General features: G+C 40.7%; 1 protein-coding gene across 1 annotated transcript in view; it reads right to left on the reverse strand.

The window, feature by feature from the left end:
* The window catches only part of LOC139713461 (dysferlin-like), a 113,665-nt gene that overhangs the window by 18,368 nt on the left and 72,625 nt on the right, over positions 1–22,672 (reverse strand). Inside the window, exons 31-33 of the mRNA XM_071625188.1 lie at positions 7,970–8,074; positions 6,095–6,226; positions 1,093–1,248 (exon numbers count right to left, since the gene is read on the reverse strand). Of these exons, the coding sequence (XP_071481289.1) occupies positions 1,093–1,248; positions 6,095–6,226; positions 7,970–8,074 (393 nt within the window). The remainder of the gene's footprint in view (positions 1–1,092; positions 1,249–6,094; positions 6,227–7,969; positions 8,075–22,672) is intronic.

The raw sequence follows: 22,672 nt of genomic DNA on the forward strand, positions 1-22,672 counted from the left end.
TCTCTCTGGATAACTAGAAATCCTCCCACCTCCATCGCCTCTCTTTAATGTAAACTAGATTCTTGTATCTCTTCAGTCAATCTTTGACAGAAAACTAGATTCTTACAAGGCTGAACTACATGTGTGAAGTAAAATGCCGATACAATCTACAGTCAACACCGTTCACACTCTGGGTGCTGGAGTCATGTTCAAACATGTAATATTTCACTAAATACTATGACAGTGATGGTACCATTACTGCTTCAAACACAACTTTTTTATTGGAGGGGGGGGGGGGGGGGCTTGTTTTAGCTGGGTGAAGCTGTGGTTTTAGGAGTGGAGAAACAAATGAAGAAGACTCGGGGTGCCATGACATGACAAAACACTTTTAGCTACGTGGATCTTGTCCCATCAAGCCTGATGCTACTTTGTTTTTGAGTCATAACAGAGTACTGGTGGACATCACAATTAAAGTTTCAGCTGATGGGTAACTGCACCTAAAGGGCTGGTATAGTTTTGGTTGAGATGGGGATTTATGTAGGTTTTAACTTTTTGCGAGATAATTAGAAACCACTCATATGAAATATTACAGAGCATACAATTCTAGTGGAATTAAAAGTTTAGTTAATGAAAATCAGTCTTTTAATGGCTGAGATATCCAATGCACAGTGGTCCTACTAAAAGGTGGGTCGTACTGTACCTTTTATAAGGACCACTTTGATTTGCTTTGTTTTTGGATATCTTAGCCATTTCAAAACTGACTTTCATCTAAGAGGAATTAAGAGTTTATTTAACGAAATCAGTCTTGGAAAGGCTGAGATAACCAAATCAGGACCCAATAAAATGTGGGACCCACCTTTTATTTGGACAACTTTGTTTGGGTTTGTTTTTGGATATACATGTACATTGTATCAGCCATTTCAAAACCAATTTTCATCAAATAAACTTTCTTTCTTCTTAGAATTGTATGCTCTTTGATGAGTGGTTCCTCATCTCAATGAAAGCTATACCAGCCCTTTAGCCTCTAGTGCACATAGTTGTTGTCTTTCATTTAAAGATATCATTACAGAGAAGATAAAACCATTAGGATGGAGGAGAGGGGAGAACCCCTACCAAGCCAGATGGATCCTGGGGCTGGAGGTCAATGCCCTTGACAACATAGATCCTGATGACGCACTCCACAGGGGTGGAGGGTGGGAGGTACTTGAACTGCTTGGGGGGCAGGGCCGCCTTGGTGTCTCCGGGGAGAGGGTAGATCCTGAACAGACCCTGTGGGAAGAGAAAGGGTGATAAAACAATTATAGCAAAACAAACACAGTTTCAAACTTTCCAAGATTTAAAACAGCTGTCTCAGTAAGGACCTGGTTTCCATATATTGCCGTACCCTTGGTACTTCAAAACACCAACTCCCAACAATACTACAATTGTATGACACCATTTATGCTCTGGTTTAACCCTTTTACAATGGTCACCTCAAAATACCACAGAGATTGTATGCAAACAAGTCACAGGTGGTATCACCATTGGTAAGAAACGTATCAATAATTCTTGGAAGAACTGACAAAATTGAGGGAATCTGGAATCTCTTCATATCTCTTGCAGGAAACTTAATTTGTGCCCCGCCCTAACATCCATTATGTGTCAATTATCAAAGTAAACCCTTATTTACATGTACTTGTTTGGATAAAAACTGAGGGGAAAGGCCCCCTGACATTTGTTCAACCCCTTTTCTGAGTATTCAACCCCTTATCTCATTAACCAGTCCCAAAGGCAGCCATTGTGGTCAGTACTTGTCCAGTCAATACCCATCGGACATCGTGATTATTACTCCTTGGAGTGAGTGGAAAGTTTGAAAACATTTTTTCTATCTGATTGGGACTATCCTACCTTGGCAAGAGGCGCAACTCCTTCATGAGACTGTTTCAAAACACAATACTATAACTTTGAAACTTTGACCATGTGAGAATTCAAAGATCAGAGAAGTTAAATCATGATAATATCTATAACTTCCTACTCGATAAAATGCGAGGTGAAAGTTGCATGAAAACATGTTTATCTTCCCTTTCCAAACAAATTTTGCAGTTCAACAACTGGATATTAGCAAAACCTTCCAAAATCAATATCTATACATTAAGTTAACGAAAATGATCTTACATTTACTTAAAGTACAGTTTGTACACACCAAATGCATTCTTCATTTGAAAATAATCAAAACTCGGTAAAACTCTGGGTCAAATGAGGCAAAGGATTTGAGGCAAAGAATTTTGCCTAAAGTAACCAGACGTCTGAGATGATTTCTATGATCCTCTGACAGAACATGCAGTGGTCAAATTTTCTCCTGTGCCATCTTGTTGTTCAAACGGAGTAGCATCAGCCAGTAAACAACTCTTCCTAGTTTGGCACTCGTGTCCGTGTCTTGGATGTTGCCTAGCAACAGGCATTGCCCTGGAAATACCTCCAAGGAGGCAGCTTAACATTCAAAGGTCAGCTTTAGGGAACATAGCTGCATACGTCGGGTTGTTTTGACTGTTAAACGTGAAGTGGCCGGCATGGACAAACCACAGTAAAACCACTACGGCTAAGAGGTTTTTTTCAAAATTATTATCATCATTTATTTGTTGTTTTGTTTTATCATTCTAAACTGTCACTCAAATCTGCCAATCATCCGAACTTGGACCACTGACAAAAACAGACAACAACAATTTGTCAAAGTGTCCATAAGGCTTCAATGTATACATTGCACATGTAATAGGTAAGGACGGATGAGCCTAACTTTCGCTATTGCAAAAGTTCCACAAAAATTGGGTACCCTGAACTGCAGTAACCTTCATCATAACTGATACCCACAAACATGCCCAACGACTTAATAATAATGAACCGTCTCAAGGTCTGTGTCAGCATCAACATGCTACAGGTAAATATGAACTGGATATTAAAATTCCATCATCACTGCCTTATGTCCACACAAAGCCAAAAATGCCACAACATGCCAATCTATCTTAGAAGAACAAATTGAATCATTTGTTAAAGTGGGCCCAAAAAAACAAAAAAGAAGAAGAAGAAGATAAATAAATGCTTGCACTAATACTGGATTGTGGTAGATCCTACTTTTACACAGAGTCTATGAAGATCTCAAAATCTGGCAGAGAATGGGTTAATTGGCATAATGCATAACACGGTTTGGTCTCAAAAATACTAGTGGTACCCTCATTAAACCATCAGCCAAAGTTATGACTGGGGCTGGTCCTGGCAGGTCAATTCTCAATAACTTGATGGTCTGCCAACATACATTGTATGCCCAGCTCAGACTTTCTTTACTACACAAAACACAAACACAACTCCCCCCCCCCCCATCCCATCAAACCCACACACACTCACGCTTGCTTGTCCTTCCTTTTCTTGTCCATCTGCTCTTCTGTCGCTCCAAAATCCTTCCATCCTCCCCTCCTTCTTCCACTACATCCTCCCACCATCTTTTACCCCTTAATCTTCTTTTCATTCCTCTATCGCACCTTTACATTTCTTAATCTCCTTCTCTCCTTTTATTTTTTCTTGTTTTTACAAGTCAGCCGCAACTGGTAGCCAATTAAGTGGAGAATTTTTCTCACTTCTGACTCACACCACCAAAACGTGTCCATACATGTCTTTATATGGACGGAATCAACCTTCTGCTTTGTTTTGTTTTTAATCTCCCTGACTGCACCCAACACATTGCGCAAACAGAATGCTACACATGGTCTTTGTCCTTTCTCACACCGAAATTGATATCCTGTTGCATTATTCATGACGAACAAGTTCAGATTCGTGCGGTTTTTCTTCCCTTCCCATCATACCTCACACTTTTGTTTTGATCTCTGACGACCTCTTCTACAATATTAGTCAAGTCTTGTTTTCAAATATTATCAAAAATAAACACAAGAGTACTTGTAGAGAATTTTCCCATTCTCTGTCAACAAAAGAGGAAATCTTTTGAGCAATATTTCACATTAATTTGTTCTCTCTACTCAAATAGTAATGCATCTATCTCTCTTCTCTGCTGTGTAAAAAAAGAAAACAAAAAAGAAAACCTACAATTAATCCTCCACTTATCTATTGCAAAGTCACTGGAAGGGGCCATACCAAAAAGTAGGCAAATTTTCTACCATTATTGTGTAAACACTCACCCTCCCAACATCGAAACCCAGAAGGCTTAACATTTTTTATGTTAAACGTGATACACACTATTACTATTGATACGGTGCCTCCATACAAATCTTCAGTATATGTTCCAAATACATATGTATATTCTTTGTAATGTGATCAGAATGATAATAAAATCTGTGAAATAAACTAGACAATTTTCCTCAGCAGCCCCAAACGTATCCACAGACTGTCACGGCATTTCACACAAACGTGACATTCAATATTTTAACCATTCTACCTTACAGAATATCACAGCAAATTTAACAGGTTCATGAATGGCCTGCCAGGTATTTCCAGCACAACTATTTTGCAGTCCTAAAGAAAATCCTAAATTCTAGGAGGATGGGGAAAAACAAACACTACAAAACATGACATACAGGGGTACACCTGCTATGCCTCTGCTGTTTTCATTGCACCACAAACATATAAATCAATCCCTTCAAATATTTGAATTAATGCGACTGGGGAGAGGTCAAACAGTTCAAAACTCTCAGTACTACACAAGTTATGCCTACATATCAAACACTTACTCTACTCTCTAAACTTTTCATAAATACGAACTTCAAGGGAGTGCAATTTGAGACAAAGAGGCTAGAGAGATTTCACTAACCAACAATTCATAGAATGAATCTCCCACAATGGTGCTTAAAAAGAAAATGCTGCAATTGTTCTCTTTTCATTATCAACGCCAAGTACACAGAAGGGATGTTTTGGTAAAATTGGTTGTAGTAAGTAGTGATTATGCCCTTGCGTACAAGTATGTTCACTGGAGGTCTGTACTTCTAAAAATAGGCAGAGCCAAATAATCAAAGCCAAACTGAAAGTTTGAATTCGGCATTTCAAGCCAATACTACAAATCATGTCACGGCATGTATTGCACTTTGGATCTGAACTGTGCTATGGTAATTTCACCACATAGACACAAAGGATTTCATCTCAACTGTCTCCTTTGCAGAATACCGTAAAACCACAATTTTTTTTTGTATTTTGATTTGATGAATTTTGCAAGAGCCAAGATTTGTGAAATCAAAAAGCATGGGAAAGTTCTTGTCTACACTGTAATGCACTGGATGCCAGTGGCAATTCACAAAACTTTCATGCTGCGAAAAAGGCCGTCGACTCCAATGAAACTTCACGCTGCGAATTTCTTGCTTTAGAGTACATACTATGGTATCTATTGTCAGCATACTGATTGAACTCCTCCAGTCTTATAATTTGCTTTTTTTTCTGAGTGATTCATTTAATCTTCCTATTATTAAAGATCATACAAAAAAGATAAAGAAAGAGAGAACAGATGCAATAACTTGGGTTTCTCTTTCTCCTCAGGACCGCAAGAAATCATTTGATGTTCCTACATTGTGAGTTTTGATTTCTTATTCCATCGAAAGAAAATGCTTGGTATTTTCTTGATTTCATTTCCCACTAATCTATTTTGAATCACGACGATCACTACGATGATTACATTTATTTGCTGTGACTTACAGGGAGCTAATACAATTATATTCATGCCTCTCTGGCTATCAAAATCTTTTCATTCACGTATAAGCACTTTAATCTGCACCCAATTTTGATTTTTCTGCCCTGCAAATAATTGTCTTTTTCCTTGCCCCCCTGGAGAAAAAAAAATATGTGAAAAGAATTTAATTTCATCTAATCGACTAATTTCTTCCACTGCTGTGCTATGACAATTATAATAAATCCTTGTACAATCATTACTCCACTTTTCACTTACCTCCTTTATCTATCGCATGCTAACATCTATGATTTTTGCAAACACACAATTTCTGGCTCCTTCAAGACCACTGAAATTTGACTAAACACAACTATGGTTTGACCCAGATTACTTCCCAATAGATTTTTGCTACCGAGAAAGCTCTACTTCTGTGTAACTCCGCTACTCACGACCATCTTACTTTTGATGTCTTGTTCTCACCTTGAATTCGCCGACCCCAGATGATTCCTCGTCTTCGTCGTCATTGGCCTTGCCGCGGTTGAGTTCGTAGGTGTTGCAGAAGTCCATGAAGTGGTCGTTGACACCGAGAACCTCCAGGGGCTTGTTGTAGATCTGTTCGATGAGCGGCGGAGGAAGAAAAACACTCCTTCGTTGCTCATTTTAAAAACTTGATACACATTAACAAAACGCCAATTGAAAAAAAAAAATTAACAAAAATTAACATAAGGCTTTGACTATTCTTCACACACAATTTTGCTATTGAAAGCTATCAACTTGTATTTCACAATTTTGTAGGCCTTACCTGGAATTTTATGCAAAACTCAATCAATATGTAAAGATTTGCACACAACTAATATGCAATAAACAATCTTTGAGCTAAATGTTTTGCAGTGGAAAGAAAAAATACATTCCACCCTCTAAACTTTAATTATTCAATTCTGATTCCTTGGCATTTTTTCATGTGCTTAAACCTAGCAGACCGTATACTGTACAGCTGTATATGCTGTTATTTTCGCATACAGATATTTTCGCGAATGAGGAGGTCACAGACATTTTCGCGAGATGTTATTTTCGCGAATTGACATCGATGCTAATGTAAATGTACTATTATTCTAGCATCTGGCAACATTTTCGCGCATTGTTAAATTCGCGATCCAACTGTGATTCGCGAAATTCGCCAAAATTAAACCCTCGCGAAAATAACAGCTTATACAGTACATGCATTACAAGATCTTACAGACATCAAATCGAGAGCTACGTACAAGCCAGTGCCTGTAGTAGACAACTGAACAACATACACTGTGTCATGGGGGAAAAAAAACCCTCTTCTTACGATGTAATTATCCCATTACCTGACACACCATTCCTTAGCGTCAACTGTGCCACTATCACTTTGCCCAGTTTCTGCTGCGATCCATCTTTTTTTGCTGTTGTTAATTGTCTGACATAATGAGTATGTGTAATTTTCCCGTTCTGACACATTTTCCAAGACCCTCTCATTTCAGACTACAAGAAAGAAAGAAAAGGCGATGGATGTGCCAAGTGCCATGTGCAAGAGTCATGTCTAAGGGAAGTAACCAATAGGAAAATATAATTTTGGTGTCACGGCCGTCTACCCAAAGCACCAACGACAGCAATACGATCTCGTTAGGTTTGTTAATTTGTAACTGTAAACACAGGTGGGGTGGTTTGTTTTTGTTTTGATTTGTACTCATTCGTTTATTTTTAACACAAGACCATGTGAAAAAAAAAAAATCTACACACGAGTCTTTGCTGCTAAAATTTGTTTTTCACTTTCTTAGTTTCATAATCTTATCTGATCTTAAAAAGGATAGTTGATGATTTGCACCAACATCCACTAGCCTGCATTTACAATGGCATAATATTAAAAAAGCAGAAAAAGAAAAATGATTTCCTTTGGTTAGCCTACATGTTGGTCTGTTCCAATTTTTTATGAAAAGTCAAAAGTAACCTGATTTTCACTTCCCTGCTCATTAGAAGGAAGCTGGTACGTTTGTAGAAATTTTCATTATTGCATAAAATATCTGTCTTGTGTTTTTGGCCACTTGCTGATACCCACAATATCAGTTAATATCTCATAAAATCAATAAAGAATGTACATGTAGTTCCATTGAAGAAGAAGAAAAAAGTATGAACTCATCTCCATTGTTGATATATTGCTTCTAGTAAAAAGTTCACACAGAAACTGCCTCAGCAGAAAATAAAATATTCTTAAACGGCAAATAAGTGTTCAGATACGGATCACTGGACTCTGTACCAATGCAAGTGAGGAAAATATGACTATTGTATTTCAAGCAAAATAAGATAGGTCTAAAAAATCAAATAAGACTTCACCTCAATTTTGTCATAGCCCTTCTCAAGATACTGGCCACACTTCTCCGTCTCGCCGGTGGAGGCGTAGTATTTGGACCACCAGTCGATCTCATCCTCAAAGATGTCCTGATACAGAGAGATGCCCATAACGAGGGAGAAAATGGCAAATATGGAGGTGAAAATGCAACGAAGGAGAGAACAAATGAGGTTGAATTAAGCGGGAGAAGAAGAAGTTAATGTCTTCCTAGCAAAATAAAATGGTCCTGATTCTTCGTTTGCTATACAAGCAGACAAAAATTATCAGCTAAGATGAAGTAAACAGGTATACAAAGAGAACGTTGAAAAGAGAGCTGCGCGTTCCTCAAAACGTTGGTCGATGCAAACGATGCGAAAATTGCCGAGAGCTTTATCCTGAGTTCCTCTTACAAAGCTTTATATAAGTAGCATCATGGGATGGTATGGGATGAAGAATGGATGCACACGGAAGATGCCCCCCATCTCACCCCCCCCCCCAAACTCCATTGACCCCACCCATCCCTGCATCCCCACCCAACCCCAATCAGCATCACTTCTGCCATCCCCCTACCAAATCCTCTTCCCTCCTCCTGCAATGCTAGTTGATGGCGCCCTCTTGCTGGATGCTGCTATGAGTGCAGACGCTTCCCTCGCAAACCCCAGCGGCACACCTGCTCACGCAAGAAAGGGGGGAAAAAAACAAAATGAAAAAAAAAAAAAGAGCAGACAAGCCGGGACATGACAAACCCAGGGTTGAGCAGGGGTGATCTGGGAACAGCCTGCTTTGATTTCAGAAATAGCTTGACGTGGATTAAACGTTTTGCATCCACATTCAAGAGAAAAAAAATTAACCAACATCTCTTCTTCCTGATAAAAACACACATCTAAAGAGACCAAGAGAGCAGGAGAGAGAAAGAAAGAGAGAAAAAGAAAGAGAGAGAGTAAGAGCGTGAACTTTTTCCCCCACAATGTATGGCAGTATGCCAGGAAATTTTGACAGGAAGTAGGACAGCGCAGTATCAAAAAACCGCCAGGGGCTGGCGAACAAGACGACTATAAAGGGAAACTGCTGATTGGCTGATGAGAGTTGACTCGGCAGCTCTGGACTTGTGTTTACATGTCGCAGAGTGCCGTAGCGGCCGACCCAAGGACATGAAGAAAACCATTGGGGGTGAGTGAAGCGAGCGCTCTGATTGGCTGCCGAGAGCTGGCCGAAAACACCTCCCTTGTTTACAATTTTTCCCTCGCTCTCTTTGCCCCTCCGCTCACATCCGATCGCTGCCCCTCCCTCGGCACAATGATTTGACAGAGTTACCTAACTGTGGCTATTTTCACCGAGGAGGAACAATAATAGATAATGTATTGCCCGGGAGTGAAAGTGGCCATGAAGTTGACCTGTCCAGTTTGGCCAGGGGAGGGTCAAATGGCTATTTTTTTTTCCCACAAATAACTTCAGGGGCATATCTTTTGTTACACTGTACAGATAAACAGAGATTTGATAACATTATGGATATTAACAAGTTTGAAATATTCATGTGTAACTTCTGATGGCAGTTACTGCTTCAAAATTAGTTGGCCGGATATTAATACCATTGACCTGACTTTGGATGCTCCCACGAGCAAGAGGTACAATGTAGTTGTATATGATTGAAACTTCTGCATTCAGTAAAATCTAGTCTTTGCTGAACAGGACAAATGTAAACATGATCTATAGAGAGATTTGATTTACTGGCCCAAACAGGTTTCTCACGCCTTGAATGTTGTCGCAAGACAAGCAATCAATTACGGAACATGACGTGACAAATCTGCCGAGCTGCCCCCGAGCTGCCGGAGTCCGCTCCGACACCTTTCATCGGAATCACGTGTGTCGAGGAACCAGCTTAATCCAGCTTTCGGCCGATGAACATCCCATAATGCCTACAACGCTGTACTTGTCACGAACGAGGGGGGGGGGGGAGGAGAGGGGGTAGAGGGAAGTGAGGGAGGAGCAGAGTAGTTCCTCTGCATCATCACGCCTTCCTCCTGCAACTTGTTGCCTCCATCTTGTGAAGTTGTTGTGCGGCACAGTTGTCTGCCAAGCTGTCTGCTACTTCAAGGGGTATAAAACCAGAATTGGAAAACAGTGTACGGGGTTCTACCACATCTAGACAACAGCTCATGGAAGCTTAAAAGTTGCCATCGCCAAGGCTTTAAACTAGAATTCAAATAATCTTAGCGCTAAAAGGAAGTACACTCTATTTGTGTTTGTGGGCATGGGTGTTGGGGGGGGGGGGGAGCAGGTGGATGGAGCCTGTGCACAAGTTTGGTTTACTTCAGGCTATTCTGAAATTTCATGTTCTCCTACATGACATTTCAGCCTTACCCATCCCCAAGGACATAAAAAAATCTGCTTATTTTTAGGCGACGCAAACAATCAAACAATTTGAGACAACTCCCGAAGAGATAATTCCAGATTTGATGACAGCGCTGAGTAAGCTGTAAATCCTTACAATGTACATGTGATAACGGTATGGATCACTGTCTTTGCAAAAACATTTCACACGGATGTCGGAAGATTTGCAAAAGGGGCTACCACCTTGAAAAAGTGAAATTGCCCCCCCCCCCTTCATCATCCATCTTTTTACTTCTGATTTTCTCTCTCTCTCTTCCAAACTATCTTCCTACATGTATCTGTCCTTGCATTGAGCAGTGTTGACGCTGAGGGTGGGGCGGAGCTATTCTCAGCATCGTTTGGGATGAGAGTCTAGAGGAGAGAGAAGGCCTGCAGGATCCACTTCAGGAAACGGAAATAGCCGTCAAATCGTCTTCTGATTTCCTCGCCCCGAAAAATTGTCATGCGCTTGAAATTCTATCCGATGACTTAAGCTTGCGCCCATTTCATGGAGTCTAGTGTGGCCTTAAATGGCACCATGGTAAAATAAAACGGGCAACCCCCCCCCCCCCCCCCGCCCTTAAAAAAAAAAAAAATATGCAAACATTTTGATGACACCAACGAGCTCTGATGTGCGCTGTCTTCTTTTGGGAAGTGGGGGAGGAGGGGCCACATGTTGACAATCGTTGGCATCTCGCCAAGAGACGGCCGAATCGTGGCGCTCGGCTGCCAAAAGGTACTACCACGTGATGACAGATCTAATTGATATCAAAGTCAGCGATGACGAGCTGGTGAGAGCAGATAGTGCCACGTGAGATTAAGAGGAGGGGGGGGGGGCTCAATGAGCCCCCTCTGCCGACTAAAACAATGGGAGGACTTAACGAGTTAATGCACGCAAGACCACCATCTTCTTTCTCTCTTTAGTCACCGCTACGCAGATCTTCCCCACATTTTCACGGAATTTCTCCCCCCAGAAACGAGTCTCGTGAGCTGGGCAGTTAAGAAACGACACAATGGAGGGGTGGGGGGAAATGGTCATTAGTTTACCAGGGTTTTTTTTATGATTAGCATTTCCCTCATTGCCCCTGGTTTCATCTTGTGATCTGCTCTTCCATATCTTACATACCTTAATCAGAAACAAAAATACAACATGAACACTCCGTTTTATAAGAAGAAAGCGAAGACAAAGCAGAAAGAAGAAAGAATAAGCTGAAGATCAGACTCACTTAGCATTAGGTGGAAGAGAGCTCTGAATTGTATTAGTAATTACAAATTAGGGGTAAGAGAAACACAAACAGTATTAAGGATATGCAAATTACAGTACAAAATTTACCACTCTTGGAACTTCTTGCACTACTAGCTCAGTAGAATGGTTTTCTCATCATAAGCAAGCCACACATCTTGCTTTGCTTCAGAAAACAAAACAAAGACCCCCAAAAGTCCAAAAGAAATACAGAAAGCAACTGCTTTCCTGTACAGCTTCCCTTACAGGAAACAGTATAGCCTCGACACACAGGAATTTATCTACTACGTTGGCATTGTTTATGTCTATTTGCAGCTCCCTATTTATCTGTGCGCAACCACAACACAGTCAGAGCTTTTGAGACGTTGGACCGCAGCCAGTGGAAAACAGCTGTTTTCGCCCAGCGTAGTAAATACGGGAGTGGGATCAGCCGAATGGATTAAAGAAAAATCAAAACAAACCTTCACGGAACAAAGAGGAAAATTCAAACTGACAGCCAAACATCAACCGTACCAGGGTCTTCGTAAAAGTGTCCAAATAAGAATTTGGCTTCCAATCACACTTTTCATCGCCCCCCCCCCCCCCCCCCGAATCTTGATGTACCCATAATGCAATGCACTCCTACATACCTTTTATGCAACTATAAGAAGTGCCTGGGAATGGAGTCAACAGTTCACTGCTTTCCGCACGGATTTGTCCACGTGACTGAGTGGCTATGCGCTCTAAAGTGAGCAGACGATGTAAATCCCGTACATCCAAGGAGTCCACCATTGGGAACAGCAGTGGTATGGTCCAACAACCCTTTTAGGCGTGACAAGCCGCAACATGTTGGCCCTTATTTTCCAGTTGTGTTTTTATTTCTTTCTGGTTTTTTTTTGCAGAGACGCACACTGTGTCCCTGCAACATGTCTGGAAGTGTTTCCAAGGTTGTGGGAAGTACCTATACGGTCGTAGCTGCCAATGGCAGTTTAATGGACTATGGGGATTGGTTGGGGGGGGGGGAGAAATAGGACGACAGGAAGGGGTAAGGGGGAATGGGGGAGGGGCTAGCAGGCTGGCTGTGCGTGATTATTAGTCATAGCAACAAGACCAGACATGCCAAAAATGCCACGTTATCACCACGTCGTCGTTGGCACAGACTATACTCCTGCCGTGTTTGTGTTTTTGTTTTGATACGACGGATCCCAAGCGAGGAGCAAAACGTAGTACCCAAGTCAATGGTAGTGTTGAAAAAAAAAAAAGAGTAACAATATTGCAGCAACCTGTTGACTATCAGCTGTAGTGTGCGGTGCGTCATACTTCGAGGCTCATCTACAACCCGGCAGTCTGTATATAGCCTCATACTAAGCTATAGGAAAGGCAGCAGGAAATTAGCGCAGTAAATATAGGCCAGCAACATCCAAAACTGCTTTAAAGGGGCACCCATGGTAATTTTCTGTACTCCTAACTCTTCTTTGAATGGTCATGGCAATCTTAACGGAAAAATACATGCTGTACATCACCGGCATTTCAGTCATTAAGCTCGGATTGAATACATTTCTGCCATGAAAGTTGCACAATTCTCACTTGTGTAAGAAATCTTTCAAGCTTGATAATTCATTCTTCCCAAAGAACACAGTGTTCCCTTGCACCAGAAAGGGAAAAATAAAACAAAACAATAAAATCAACACATAAAGATACGTTGTAGTGATTGACAAAGAGAGCTAGACAAAGACAGAGAGAGAGAGAGAGAGAAAGGGAGAGAGAGAAAGACAGGGTGAAAAGTACTTTGACATTTAGAAGCTACAAAACAAAACAATGCATTCTGGGTAATCCAAGCTTGCCAACTTTTGTCCCCTGACCTTGCATCGTAGTAATGAATGTACAACCAGCTCACACTCGGCCCCGAGCAATACGGTGTGTATATTGCCTCAATATTGTTGCCAACATGAAGATGCACTACGGCGAGAGGTTGGGGGATGCTAAGCACGAAATGCTGTCTTAGTCAAATTTGTTTTACTTTCATGAGGTGGGAAATGTTACAATCTAGCGAGATAACTTTCACCAGCCCTGGCATATACACATGTAGTTCTTGAAAAAAAAAATAACCCAAAGTTATGACTTAGATCTGCATCACTTCCCCGCTTCATAATCCTTATACAAATTGTATTTTGCGCACCAGAAACAAAAGACTTTTGATGCAATATCCAGCATGGATTTGCTAAAGTGGGACTATTTCGCGGAAGATATTTGCATGTGACAATCAAAGGCAAGAAGATGAGCAAAGCAGGTCGCACATTTTGTCGTCGTTCTTTATCAAGAAATGGACATCAAATTTCTTTCAAAAGATTTTAATACACTACGAATGTATATACCATACAGGCTTTAAATAGAATCATCAACTAGTACAGTAGGCCCTACACTATCAACACATGATCAGTTCTTGATCTGCGATTGATGGCACAAAGACCAAAACAGACGCAAAAAGCGGATGGTGCTAGATGCATGTATGTATGTATATAGGCATCGTGGCTGACTAATACGTCATATCACAACACACAAACTCAGGAAGCTTTACTTTTTTGGGGACACGAGTCGGAATTGTTCGGGTAGGGTGGAAGTGACCATGCTTGCGCTGTTTCCAATGCTGAGGACACAAAACAAGTCAGTTAACAACAAAACAAAACAAAACAAAAGTGGATTCTGCCATATGTGCAGCGGGGGGTTAAAAGTTCACCTATCTCTCAGCAATGTATCATAACAGCAGTCAAAACAATAGGCCCATCCACAACAGTTGCTCTTTTTTTTTTCTTTGTCCTGCTTTCTCTCTCCCCCTCTCTCTTACTCTCTCTCTCTCTCTCCTTTTCTGTCCTTTTGTTTTTCCCTCGGGAGTTGAGCCGGGGATGATTCACTCCCGTCACGTGCCCGGCAATCGTGCTAGGAGAGATTCTCAACATCCGCCGCCAAATTAGATGGCAGTCATCTTCGATTTGGATGGTTACTTAAGGACCGAAGGATCTTAATTCGCCACTTCACTTCTTCCCCCCTCTCTCTGCCTTGATTAGCCAATACCGTGCCTCTGACAGTAATCTGTACAACACTTTGATGCCCCGTTATCCAGCTACATGTGATTGTAATTTTTCGTGGTGAGCTCGTTGCATCCTACTTATGTCATGATTTATGAAAATTGGGGACGATGCGGAAACATCTTAACATTCAGCTCTTTAACTCCTCCCCCACCAACCCCCCTCCGTTTAGCACAAATGTGCAAAGATACAGCATGTAATGATTACCTTCAATTAGACCTGCCTTGCGCAATATTTCTGATGGACACAAAATCAACGATAACAAATGCGAGACCAAATGTAAGTCTTCCTGCCACATTCAACAACAAAAAAAAACTTGCGTGTCAGAAGCGCTGACGTGTTTGTTTCTTTTCTCAACACGTCACTCTCCAGAATCAGGAAAGGGAAAACAAAAATGGATATCGCGAGGCAGATTTGTTATTAATTAACCTTGAAACTTTGCTAATTACCTTGCATGCCAAATGGCCGCAGCCTAGAAAATGTCACTCAGTAGCAAGGACAACAGACTCAAGAGGTTTTAGAGTGGAGGAAAAGTAAAAAGTGAGGAAAGAAAAAGGAGCATCCCAAACTTGAACGGAAAGCTTTCTCGGCTGCCGCTGATCCGAGCTCGGGAAAGCAGGTCCCCGGGATACCGTCAGGGATGTGTGTACACATGGCAGTGTGCCAGGGACGTGAAGAAAAAAAATAATGATAACAAAAAATAAAGGCAGACCTGGACAGCTAAACAGCTGCAGAATCCTCTTCAACTCGCTTTCCCCAACTGCCCTTCTGGAGGAGAACTTTTGACAGAATGTACGTGACCTGATTACAACTTAAGACACTGTTCACTCCTAGCTCTTGTGTACTTGAGAGGATGTTGGGGCAAGGGCGTGGCCGAGAAAGACTCAAAGATCGCATCCCGCATCAACACGAAAACCCAGGAATCAGTAAGGCATCTATCAGACTGTATGCTTAGAAATGATTCCCTGCGACTTCAAAGATGCTCATATGGCTAGTCCTCACACACAGTCATAAAAATTTCCAATCATCCAACCAACTATTACACATGGATCAAAACATAATCAAACACAGGTATGACAACAGCTTTCAATCTTCCACTCTAATTGAATTTCAACACAAATGTTAAATCAATGCGAACAAAAACAAATCCCTTTGAATGATATAACAGATGCAATACGGTGTAACTTCTAGTGCCATTATCTATCTAAAAAGCAACAACAGCCGTTGTTACATTACTGGTTCTTTTGGCATGCCAGGAGCATCCATCTGTGGGAAATGGTTCTTGGAACAATTAAGGACTTGTTTTTAAACTTGAATTTAAAATGGGAAATATACCATTATGCTTTCATTATGTCCTGCCTTTGCGGTGTAGCAGGAAGACACTTTCCACTGAAAGCTGCACATATTTCATCTCAAGCATAAGATTACAGCTAGGTAAATCCCCCCTCCCCCATACTAGAGCATCTCAGGAAATTTCCACACTGATCATACAAATCATGTGCTAACTAAGCACCTAACTTGGCAACGCCCTGTGATTATTGCCTGGAAATCTTAATACGACATTATTGAGTAATTATTCTCGACCACAGGACAAAACAAAACCCCAGAAAGAGCATGACAGAGGTTTAGCTCTAGCTGTGATCAAATTTCCTGATGGGCTGCCGGTAAGATACATGTAAATTAGACAAGAGACAAGGTTTTTGCAATGCATGCGCGCTTCATACTTTGGGAAGTTGAAATTTTGCCATATTATAGAATGCCTGACAGAAGACTGTACATTTGCATTTTCACCAGGAAAAAAAAAATCCACAAAAAACACCTTACGAATATCAAAAGACTTCAAACAATATTTGACTGTATGCCAATGTGATCCTCAATTCCAAAAACAAATTTTGCTTGTAAGCATCTCAATCGAGTGTTTAGATATCCCAGTTTTCAAGCCAATTTTCCATGAGATGACTTTATCTTTTCATCCACAACCCTTCCTCTCCTCATGGCGATCTTGTTGCTAGGTGCGGCGTGTCTTTGAGTGAAACCTTGGGCGAGCCTTGGAACAGCTCTGGAAGATCTCCAAGAAAAAAAAAAGTCTGCAAAAAAACAGAATATTATGCTTCCCAAACCTGGCTTTACTACTATCAAAACAAAAATTTTGTTTGTATCCGTTTTGTATTATAGTCCGTAATGCATTCACAAATACACTTTCGTATAAAGGGAAAGCAAATGCAAGGAAAGGGAAAAAAAAAAAACCCTTCGATTACGACTAAACCTGAAATTTTGGCTAGGGCTCGTCTTCATTAATTGCTGATACAAAAGCCACTTTGGTGGGAAATGGGAAGGGGAGCTGGCAAGCTAGCACTTTATCATTAACACATTATGCACACAAAGGTATCTGATTGAGAAAAGGAAATGACAGAAAAAGCAGGTACAGAATAAGGGGATATGTCACATTCCAATTTCCATTTCAATTTTTCCCATTTTTCCTTTTTATTTTAATGAATACTTGCTATCCATGTTATTGACCAGAGCAATTAAGTTTTCAAGAGACAGTCAACAAGAAAATGTTGTTGCTCCAAACCAATACACGATACTATTTTGAAGCATCATTCTGAAGTGACGTCATATTCCTAAAATATCTTCCTATTTTCTTCATATTCTTTTAGATTCCGACGTGTTAATCTCATCTCATTACCCTTTCCGCAGAGTCCCAATAAGGTGAAAGCGACGTGACTACCAATAATGATGACAGCAATTCAGTTTACTTCCGAAGTTCCAAGCAAACCAGACCGTATCAGTAAAACAGAGGCCGCATAGTAAGAGTTAGACTTTGGTCCCAGCAGATAATTTCACATCCTGTATCAGGCTATACTTGGATTAGGGAAAAGCACTTCCATTGAATTCATAAATTCATTAGGCTTGCCCACTTTACATATTGTACCCTAATTCAGAATGAAAACCAAGGCAATAGCTCTCCTGGATGGTTTGTATTGGCAGACTGGGATAAAAATCCAGGAGGGGGGGGGGGGTAGGTAGCAAGAAGGATGACCCACCTTTTACACTTACGACCAACTTTTCCATATTTTACTCTTTCTAAAGCTTCTAAGTTGGGAAGGGGGATGGAGTGGGGAGATTAAAAAGAGGTTGGCCCCAGTGAAAGCACTTCGGGTAGAAACAGCATCGCTGCGGGTGGGGGGGGGGGGGGGAGGGGTAGCTATCATTTACCAGGGGAGGCTGGTGTTGGGGTGGGGGTAGGAAAGATTACAGAGAGGTTGGCCCCAGTGGAAGCATTATGGGTAGAAAGGGTATCTGGGAGGGATACATGTAGCTACAATTGTCATTCACCAGGAGAGGATGGTGTGTTGGGGGTAGGGGTTGGGAGGGGGTAGGGAAGGATTTGAATACCATTACCCTGCCTGTCAGTCCTATACAACTTTTTTTAAAATTTATTTCGACGACATAATATCTAAAGGAAAAGGGAGGGGACCTCATAAAGAATACAGTGTAGTTCTGCAGGATATTTCTGCTCACCGCAGCATTGTGCAGACAATGTATTTGCATATTGGCTGGCAAATAGTTGTAAGTGCCTGAATTGGAGACCTGCTTTTATTCTTTATCATTTCCAAGCGCAAACATTCCATCACTGGGCTAGGGGGTGGGGGTGGGGTGTGTGGATGGGATAGGGGAGCAAAGCTGGAATTTCAGCACTAATGCTGATTTCATTATAGCGAAGAGGCCCGTAGTGTTATCTATTTAGAGAGATTTACAATCATCATGCACAAATTGAATTTTTTTTTAAAAAGCATAAAAAACAAACAAACAACCTTCTGGAAGGGTGCCATCACCGCGGCAACAGTAAAAATACACAAAATCTGTTTCAAGCAATCGAGAATATCACCTCTCCTTTCAGGTCGTCTGGCGTAGGCTTCCACTGGACGGGCGATATTGCATCAAAAGGATACGAAAAAATGCAGACTCAATTAACTTCACTTAGCAGGGCTCCATCTGGGGCTCATTGTAGCTCCACCCATATTATCATTTTTGACTAACGCCCAGCAACAAACTTAACCCCCCAAAAGAATACCACATCTTGTGGGGTGGAGACGAAGGTGAGGGGTGGGGAGGGGGTTTTGAGAATTCACAATCGATAATAGTCCTGGAATTCCTGACTTGGATTCCCATAATGACAATGTGACCATCTCCCTTTTCTTGAAATTTTTACATACTTCGACTCTGACTCACAGGATGTGACATCTTCGCCCAATTTTCGAAGGTGAACGACTTGCTCCGTGATAATAACAAACCACAGTCAAATAGGTTTTTCCGCACTGTCAGGATATGATAATTAGAATCTTTTTTTCTCCCTCTTATTATATTTTGAATCAACCACTTCTCTAGGAACAGACTGGAATGCTATGTATTTAATACTTGACATAGTCTTGAACTCCTAAATTGGTAAATCATTCGGAGAGATGGACATCCGTCAAAATCAAAGAAAGCAGACGTTTTTGTCTTCTTTTTTATTTCTGCCTCAGTGACAGTTTTACTGATATTTGGTAGATTATGATGAATATGACTCACTATGAGTGAATCACAAGAGAACGGTTAAATTTCTGCCCCGAGTTTCTGAAAATTACTCTACCAATTCAAATCCCTTTCAGGGCGAAAGCATTTAAATGCTGAAGATTACCAATCAAATATGTCATACAAAAATAATGTTTCCTGCCAGATGACATGCCATTGTTGACTTCTTTTCTGATTAAATTCCTGTAAGCCCAGCATTTTTGGTCAGAACCTTGTAAAAGGGACTCAATATGGTGTCACGGAGATACGTATGGTAATCCTCAGAGCCTTAGTAAAAAGCTTGTATAGTTACCATTAGGAATGTATTAAAGCATTGATTGACTTTCAAAAAGGCATCTCTTATACAAGCACACATTAAAATCGAGTCATTAAAGGAGACGCTGCCAGTATTAGTAGAAACATCCCCCTCCCCCCAACAAAGCAAAAAGGGGATATCATTCACCCACCTCAATCTAAAATAAAAAAAAACATTTCCGTGTAATCTTCCCAAACTGACAGGGAATCAGGGAAATTTCACTCTGAAATGGTAAATCAATCTTTATCTCGTTAAGTTCATTTTGACACGCATCTTACTCCAATTAATCTTCCCCCTCATCTCGTACATGTAGCTGGCCCACAGCTCCCCGCTAGCTACCGGGAGCCAAGAGCCCGAGGAGGTCTCTCTCGCGCTAATTCACGGCTAATCTCTCAACGATCCGACCCCCTGGAACGCATGACAGGAAGTCGGACATTAATGGCGACATGTTCGTTCGGTTTCCGTGTGAGCGGCATTCTTCCAAGCGTCGATTGTTCTGCAGTGCGTGACTAAGACTTACTCTGTTCACCGCCATAAAGAAAAAAAAAAACGCAACAGGCCTTTTACCAATTAACATTTCTCTTCTCTTTTTTCTGCACTAATAAAAATTCCCGGCTGCGCTTTTCTGGGGGTTTTTTTCCCCCTCTGTGGCTTTTCCAAGATGTAGGATAGGATGTTTACCTAATTCGGTTTCAGGAAAATTTGATAATGACAAAGGATTTGTCCTCTTGTCAATCTACACAAAGTGTTTCTGTAGTAACACAAATTCTATTGTGCCATTTTATAGTGTTAATCCAAGGAGGTCACTTGGAAAATGTGCAATAACGTCAAATCAATAAAAAAAGGGGAGGATCCCAAATTGGTAAAATGGGGCAATCATCCACATAGAATCAGAGGACAATCTAATCTTGTGTTTTCAGAGCAAATCATGAACGATATTAGATACAAGTGTACCTTGCAGCTACCCTTTCACCAAGACGAATTAAGGTGGAGTTTTCTTTGGTGGTTTTTTTGTTTGTTTGTTTTATGCTAAGATTGTTAAGGCAAAGTTTGGCCGAGGTGTTGTGGTCTACTGGAAAATGTACCATGCTTTAAGTGAGTAGGTATTGGGTTCAAACCCCATTAGGGCACTAGTGTGTGTATCCCCTATGATGTCTTTATCCACAGCACAAGTCTCTACACAGGTGTCGATGGGTACCTTGGGATTAAAAGAAACCGAATGTTTATATGGAGTTACATTTTTAATAGCTTGTGCCTGCCACAATGGTGTTTAGAGGAGTTCAGTGGGGGTCATCCCACAAGACCTACACCCACGAGTCATACAGCGCACGAGTCCTACAGCCCACAAGTTCGACACTAGGCAAATAAAGCCCATGAGACCGACACTAGGTAAAAACATTCCACAAGTTCGACAGATACAACACGGGGTTTAATGTGTCAGTCTCGTGGGCCTTGTTTGCTTAGTGTCAAACTCATGGGTTGTATGACTCGCAGGCTGTATGACTCGTAGGCTGTATGACTCGTGGGTGTTGGTCTCGTGACGTGCACCCGTTCAGTGAGCGCTCTGAAGGTGAACAGTTTTTATAATGATGCCAGCATCATGATATGGTAGAAAGATTTTTTTTTTTTTTTTAAATACCATCATCATCATAAAGCATGTAGCATGGCATACCACATCTTAATACTACATCAGAGAAAGTGTAATACTGGCATGCATCACTTAATACTGCAATACCATAAGCCCAAGTGTCATGGGATTGATCCAATGTGAGTCTACGCAAATCTGTGTTGAAGAGTCTCCCTCCAGCAATTTGCCTGAATCAGGGCGTAAAAATAAGCCCTGTGCACAAGTTTCCGTCATTCCTAGTAAAAGTACATTGAACTCACTTGAGGTATACATGGAATCCTATGATCTAATAGTAAACACTCTTGCTCAGAATTTGTTGGGCTGGATGACTCAAGTTTCAAACTCATACAGCCCCATAAAAAACTAACCTCTCTCATTTTCTGCAGCAGATTGCATAAATATGGGGAGAAAAGAAAAGAAAAGCCATGAAACGCATGCAGAAACATATAAAATTATGAAAACAAAACTCAAGAAAGTTTGAAATGAAATGACTCTTAGCATACATTCATATTGTAACATATTCTCAATGATAAGCTACATGTACACATGTTTGTACATTGTACACTTGAATATTAATAAAAACCCCATCACAGTAATATGAGCTCATATAAAACTACCATGCATGAGTCTAAGTTATATGATTAGCTGGTGACAATGTCTGCACGGACAAGTTTACACAATTACTCAGTATAAGAATCACTGTGACGTTAATTTCTTCTTTTAATTTGTGCATTCAAGTCATCAATTACCAAAATTCAGGTAAAAATATCTTTGTAGTTTCATCTGATGTTTAATAATACATTATTAGTATTTGAGCACTTTGATGCATCTACAATGATACAAAAAAAAAGTTTTATATATTCTGTAGAAGATGAAATAGTATCTTTGATTCCTGCAAATTATGCTTTTTTCCAGATCCTTACATAATATCTGCATTATCCCTAAAATTTGGGACGAAATCTTATCACAGTTCATCAATTCCTCCTACTAGCTATAAAATTCCATTCCCGGGAGGACTGCGTACTTTGCTGAAAATGACATCACTGAGAGCCAGAAAATATTGATACTACCCTTGCTTCACAATTCTTTCTCATTTCTGCTTATTTTTTACTGGAGAAACCAACTATTGTGTGTAGCTGAGTGATTTCAAGCACATTCTTATCTTGCCAAACAAGCACACTGCACACAGAAGAGCAACACTTGTTCAACACAATTACAAACATGGATATGAATGTGTGGGAGATGGATAAACTATTTTTTGAGAAAGGAAATTTTGTCGGTACAATATACATTGTAATATCAAACTTTAAAATTTTGGTGGTTTTGGCATTCTTCCAGCACAGATATTTTCTGCAAATGTTTCACGGTAATGCCTTTCACATGATTATGAAACGAAAGACAGACTTGCAGTATTCTGTATGGACACAACACAAAATGTTCACAGGCTTCAAAGCACGAGTTTGAAAGCAGTTTGCTTAGAAATCACTGGATCACTTCACAACAACATAACTACACTTGTCAAGCACAATT

Source organism: Diadema antillarum, unplaced genomic scaffold, assembly GCF_040938485.1.
Source record: "Diadema antillarum isolate AM-2024a unplaced genomic scaffold, OU_Dant_1.0 seq00001976_RagTag, whole genome shotgun sequence".
In the NCBI taxonomy this organism is placed as follows: domain Eukaryota; kingdom Metazoa; phylum Echinodermata; class Echinoidea; order Diadematoida; family Diadematidae; genus Diadema; species Diadema antillarum.